Source organism: Phalaenopsis equestris, unplaced genomic scaffold (assembly GCF_001263595.1).
Source record: "Phalaenopsis equestris unplaced genomic scaffold, ASM126359v1 Scaffold000202, whole genome shotgun sequence".
Taxonomy (NCBI): domain Eukaryota; kingdom Viridiplantae; phylum Streptophyta; class Magnoliopsida; order Asparagales; family Orchidaceae; genus Phalaenopsis; species Phalaenopsis equestris.
In genome coordinates this window covers 904257-910862 of record NW_018164644.1, presented here as the reverse complement: position 1 = coordinate 910862, position 6606 = coordinate 904257, and the positions used below count along the sequence as shown (strand labels likewise).

Here is a 6606-nt window from a genome sequence, read left to right as displayed (position 1 = left end):
CTCCACAAATAAAATAAAATAAAATAAAATCTTGCGACCGAGATGCCCTTCTTCACGAAGGCCCTCGATTCCCGCACCTTTCTACTGCACACTTGTACTAACTTCTCTGCTATCTTTTTTTTTTTAAATTAAACAAATATAACAACTATTATTATTATTTGAAAAATAATCCCACTTTCAATATAACCTCTTCATTTTTCTTATTTATTACATAATAACGGAACGATGGAAAATGTACTCTATGCTTATTCTTGATTAATCATCTTATCTTATTATTTTTTCATTGAAAAGAAATAAAAATAGGCTTGAGATTTTTTAGGGAGAATCGAGGAAAGATAATTTTATTTATATTTTTGTATCATAATTATATTGACATATTTTATACCATTATAAAAAAAAATTATTATGAAAACTTTTCTCAATGTCATTAAAATTCTAATTGATTATATAGATTTTATGATATAATTGTATTATAATTTAAATTTTAAAGTAGGTGGTAACTGATTGATCGATTAGTTTGAAGTTAACCGACTAAGTGACATTTATGCCCTCTAAAGTGCACGTTGATCAATCGAAGTGTTTGGATGTATGACAATCTTGTTATGTTTCTTTTGGCACAGTCGACCATATCAGTCGGTTGTGAAGTAGTCTTTCAGTTCAGAAGTGGGGTTGGTATGTTGAGTGTGATATACCAAATTTTTTTGTAGTGTTGTGGCTTATTTTCCGCTCAGCTCAAGTCTCGTTTGCCTAGTTGGTTTGTCGCTTCAACAAAATCTCTCAATCTTGCAAGGTCTTAAGTGGATCTTGTCGCAACCGAAGCAGAGAATTCGACGAGACTCGCTACATTGATGATTCACGTCTCACCTTTGACGGGTCTTGCCGTTATTAAGCCGGGAGCCATCTCCAAAGCTTGAACATATCTCGGATTTGGAGACCCAGCTTCATGCTCGACCCTAAGTCAACATTTGATTGTTTGCCTTGAAAGAATACTCTTTCATCTTGATTGTTTGTTCTCTTTAAAATCCGTGCTTATATTTTCTGATATATACAATGACATAAGAAAGTATTATCAAGTTCTTTCAAAATATAATTATGTGATTACTATTGATTTTATTTTGAGGTCTAAATAATTTAAATACGATGACAATTCAAAGTTGCCGTCTAAAAGGTTCATTCATTATATATGGTCTGCAAATCATTGGCCGCCACGTTAACAGACCGTATCGCCCAAACGTGTCTGTTGTTAGTTTAGGTATTTATGGTATAGTGGTTGGAGAGACTAGTTTATTGGGCAGGTTATGGCTTTGAATCAGCGTCATATGATTAAATCTCTACCTTTTATTTTTTATTTTTCTCACTCTTAGTTTTAAATTATAATATAATTAATTGGGAAGATCAGGGGTTTGAATATATTTTCCTATGTGTCTCAATTTGTTTTTAGCTAAAACACAATTTATGATTAAAATTTCCTTGAAATCTCTTACATTTTATGTTAGCTTTTTTTCTTTTTTTAATTTATTTAAAAAACCTTGGATTTCTGTTGAGAGCACCCTTAGCTCTTCCCTATTTACTATTATTTATATTAGTTAGATGTTAAAAAGAAGCTCCATTAAATATCATATAATTGAAAATTTTAGAGGCATTCTTGCTTATATAACTCATGGTAGAGCATTGGGAGAATCCAAGACCAATATTGTTGAACCCGATTCTGTTTGTGCATCATTCCTAAGGAATAGAGCGTAAGAAAGAAATATAGAAAGTCGGGAAAGGCTAGTCTTAGGAGCACCAAAATTCAGTACTCCCAATGTGCATTTTCTAGAAAAAAGGTCTCACTTACACTTTACCGTTCTCATGTCTATAATAATTGGAAGAGACATCATGAAATGTAAAAAATATCATTGAGATTCTTTACTGTCGATTGGTAATGTAACCGTCAAGATTGACGTTACCTTCGTCAAATTCTTCTTGATTGAAGCGTTGTTTCACTCGCTCCCCTGATAGTTAATCGTTTGTTCGCCAATTCAGCCGGCCTACTTGACTTGATCAGTCAAACCATTTGTTTTGTGTCAGCTGGGAGTTCTCTGTGCTCATTGAGGTTTATTTTTCTTCATGTCCTGTTCATGACTGTTTGATATAGTTCATTGTATTTTTGATCATATACATTTTGGCTCTCTTATTTTCTCGTGTATTAGAAAGGTGTAATACTAATGTAGTTAGTTTCTTATTTATCTAATTAATTAATGGTAGTTGATACTTCCTTGATTTGCGTGCACTCGACTGTTTATAAATAGGTTGTAGTTTCTTTCTAATCTTACTTGCTCTTTTTTCCTTACTATGTGCTTTGGTCGCCTTTATTATAGACAAGTTTCCATTTAGAAAAAAATTATACTTCATGGTTTCTTCCATAAGGAAAAAGACAAGTACCTTCTAAAGGGTCTACAAAATATAATTTATTTCTTCAAAAGCCATCTACTTTATTGTGTAAATACTAGCTATTTAAAGATATTCCACCATATTTCCCTCCAACTTTTTTATTCAATTCACAACTGGAAGTGTAGAAGATTTTAGAATAATTACACCTTAGCTTAGTAAAAAATTATTTTGTTTGGACATAAAATTTTTTTCTTTTCTAATGAATAATGGAACCTAAATTTTGCTTATACACATACACATGCAGGTACATACACAACATATATATAGTTTTGTTATTGTCCAAACATAATTCAAAGGTGAAGCAAGTCATATTTAAACATGTGGTCAATGACTGAAATATAATCAAAATACTCAATGTATGGCTGAATTATATTTGAAGACAGATAAGATCATATTGTATTTAGGCAATATGCTAAAAATTATGTGTAAAATATATTTGAGCATTGTTCAAGCTATGATTGAAAAATAATATAATTTTTGATACTATTAAATCAGATTCAACAATATTTGAATGAGGTCTGAACTTTGCTCGTGCATATAGTTTAGTAAGTATTGAAACAACTCTTTGATACTCTTTCGTTAAAGAGAGCTAAATCACAAAAAACCAATTATAAACATATTTTTTTCTAATAAAGCTCTATTATATATACCTGAAAAAAATGTGTTTCATTGTAAAAAGTTTATCATTATTGATTTTTTAGGTGATTTATATATTTAATTGTAGAATAAATAAATATATAAAAAAAATTAAATGCTAATACTCAAAATAAATATATTTATATATTTGAATAGTTTAAGCGCAGGAGGTAAAAGGGTTAATAAGACGCAAACCCCCTGCTTCATCCTCCTCACCAGAGACGACCCTTTTCTCAAATACTTCCTAAAGACTCCACTTCGCTCTCAACCATCTAAGGAAAACACAAATGCAGCTAATCTTTGCCACTGCTCTTCTTCTCTTACTGTCCCCCGCCGCCGGCGTATCCCCTTCTCCATCATCCACCGTACCCGCCTTCCCCCTCGCCGGCAGAAACCGCTCCGCCGCCGCTTCCGCCTGCCAACTCGACCTCTCATCCGAGATGTTCGGTGGCGTCGAAGAAGCATGCGGCCACGGTGCGAACCCCGACCGCAGCCGCTGCTGCCCCGTTCTCGCACCTGGCTGTTTGCTGCCCACGCTCGCTCCGCCCTCCAATTCCGACCGTCTTCGCCTCCGTTGGACAGCGCTGAAGACTCGCTTCCAATGATGCCGGAGACTGAGTCACAGCAGTGCGCCTATGCGTTACAGAGCTCTCTCGCCGCTCGTAATATTAGCTTTCCGCGGCCTAACGCTACCTGTGATGCCGTGCTCTGTTTCTGCGGAATACGGTTGCATGAGATGGGGTCGCTGTTTTGTCCGTCAGCCTTTATTGTTTCCAGCGGAGGAGATGCTGACGGCGATAGAGTCAAGCCGACATCCGGCCTCCGCGCTCTTGAACGTAATTGCCGCAATGCATCTCACTCCGGTTGCACACGATGCCTTGGCTCCCTGGAGAAGGTTGGTGACGAAGATATATCTTCAAAATTGGGATTTTTTTTTTTCTTGGAAAATTTGAGGCACATTTAGTTGATATAGTTTGAAAATTGTGAAATTTTTTCGTTAGATTCTTCATATAATACGATTTTAAGCTATGGAAAGTTCGTGAAGGTCTCCGTAAATATAATAATTTTATTGATATCTGCAATAAGTTAAAAAAAAATCAAATAATTAATTTGAATATATGAGCATTGAGATGTTCCTGAATGAGATTTTATTTAAGATAAAATTTGTTTTTCAAATTCATCATTCATGCCTGCTTTCATGAAAATCTGATTGAATTCGCTGAAACATTCTTACAGTTGCAGGCATTAAGAAAGGGTTGTGCTTCATTCCACGGCTTCACTCGTGAGTAGCATTAATAGCATTTTAAGGAAGGAAAGTTATTAAATGCATAAAGTTATTGTTCATTGAAGATTTTCAAAGGTTTTAATATCGACTGTGTATTGGTCATTAACTCTTTAGATTGGGATCTTAAGAACATACTTATATCTACTTTGGATCGAAAACATTCATTAAGTTCGTATGAAAACTCATTTCCTTTTTTTTTTCTTTTTGGTGTAAAAATAATGATGATAATTTTGTGTTGTTTACGATCGAGTGGCAGCTGAAGGGCGGCGGCGGTGGTGAGAGGGTGGAGAAGATGATGGACAGAGATTGCCGGCTTATGGGGCTGACGTGGCTACTGGCGAGGAATAAGTCGGCCTATATCCCAACGGTGTCGGCAGTTTTGAGGGCTATTTTGTACAGCGCGCACCCGCCGACGCCGCCCTACCGATGCAGCTTAGACCGGGAGAACATGCCGCTCGCCGCCGACTCACTCCACTTCGAGCGCGCCGCCTTGGCTTCCGGCCAAAGTGGATCTATTTCCCGTTCTGCCCCTGGTATTATTGTTTCTTTTTTTCTGTCGGTCTGTGTTGCTGTTCGCGTGGGACTGTAGCTGAAGTGTCCTTTGCGCGGTGATGTTCATGTGACCTTTTTCTTTTTTTTTCTTTTTTTTTTTTTGGTTCTCCGGTGATGTAAAGTCATTTTAGGCTGAATATATTTTTTGGGATTTTTACATATAGATCCCCAAATTCTATAATTTATAGATAACGGCTCTCAAACCCTTAATTTACTCCCCGTGGACTTTGTTTCTCTCGTTGGAAGGCGTTACAAGAAAGGCACCACCCTGCAACTTTAAGAGTTGAAGGCCTTCTTCTCGTCTTTTCCATCCTTAGATTGCTATAATCCCTATACCCGTATCTCATTAGTGATCTAAAGCTTCGATCTTTGGGTGCAATCATGCAATCATTCTTCAGCCGATTTTATTAGCAACTGGACCTTAGCGATCTAAGATTAAGAGCCCGCTTAACGAGTTGCTACTAGTTCAAGAATCCCTCAATCGCCTCTAAAAGAGATTTGAAAATCTTGTTCATGCTCAGGTACTATTGCCAGACCAATGGGTTGTGTGCCATCGCTATGTTGAGCACACCTAGCCGGAGTTCAATTCAATCCATGAGAATTTAAGGCTTTCGACTCTTAGAGCAGCGGTGCGGTACCTTTCTTCTAAAACCTTCCGATCGAGAGATAGACGAGTCCGTGGGAGTAAATTAATATTTTGGGAGCCTTTGCCTATAAATTATAGAATTTGGAGACCTTTATATGTAAAAGCTTCTATATATATATTTTTCCCCTTTGAACGAAAAAAATATATTCAGTCTAAAATGACTATATCAGTTATGAATTTGATGCTTGTTGTCTTAAATTTTAAATTTTAGAATTTTCCTATCATATCATATGATGAAATGCGCACAGTCATGCTCAAAATTAAAATTCGCATTTTTAAAACTCCAGGTTATTGCATTTCTTAATCATTTTATAAGAAGATAAAAATCATATAAAAATAGTTGTAAATAATGATTCCATATTTCGTGATATCCTATAACTCAAATAAGGAAACATCAATGGACAGAAAAAGGCATAGGGGTATTTACAGACATACCACCCAATTCTCATATATTTACATGCTACTATAACTAAATTGTTCTTAAAGGTGAAAAGGTGCATAATTTTTTAATGTTAAGATGTTATAAATGTAAATATAAAATTTTATTCGATTTTATATTTACAATTATGAGGAAAAATTTTATTGATGAAGAAAGAAATATAATAAGATAGGATTATTTGGTCCGTCTCCCCCTCTCATAGTCACATGTAGTGTAGAGTGCAGGGATGAAAGAAGACAATGGGATGGAGCTATTGGAGTCACGGGCAGATAGAATGACAAATTTTGTACGCAGTTTGAAAGCAACACCTACAGCTTCTTCAAAATAGACTAATTGTATATATATATATATACATGAGAATGGAAACTTTTCATCATGACCCAAAAAAAAAAAAAAAAACCATTATTCCAAAAAAAAAACAAACAGCTTCTTCAAAATAGACTAATTGTATATATATATATATATATACATGAGAATGGAAACTTTTCATCATGACCAAAAAAAAAAAAAAAACCATTATTCCAAAACAAGATATCAAAAATTGAAATGAATGGCCATACTGAACTTGTGGTCGTCCTTCTTTTGTCGATTTTCAAAAAATTCAAGGTGTAATTA

The 6606-nt window shown here is 35.2% G+C and overlaps 1 protein-coding gene across 1 annotated transcript; it reads left to right on the top strand.

Moving 5' to 3' along the window:
* Positions 1 to 3252: 3252 nt before the first annotated feature.
* LOC110022647 (uncharacterized GPI-anchored protein At4g28100-like) lies at positions 3253 to 5797 on the top strand. Its single transcript, XM_020721695.1, is given in 3 exon segments — positions 3253 to 3582; positions 3585 to 3964; positions 4611 to 5797. Coding segments are annotated over 3 exon segments (939 nt in total). The 5' UTR covers positions 3253 to 3356; the 3' UTR covers positions 4944 to 5797.
* Positions 5798 to 6606: the final 809 nt, after the last annotated feature.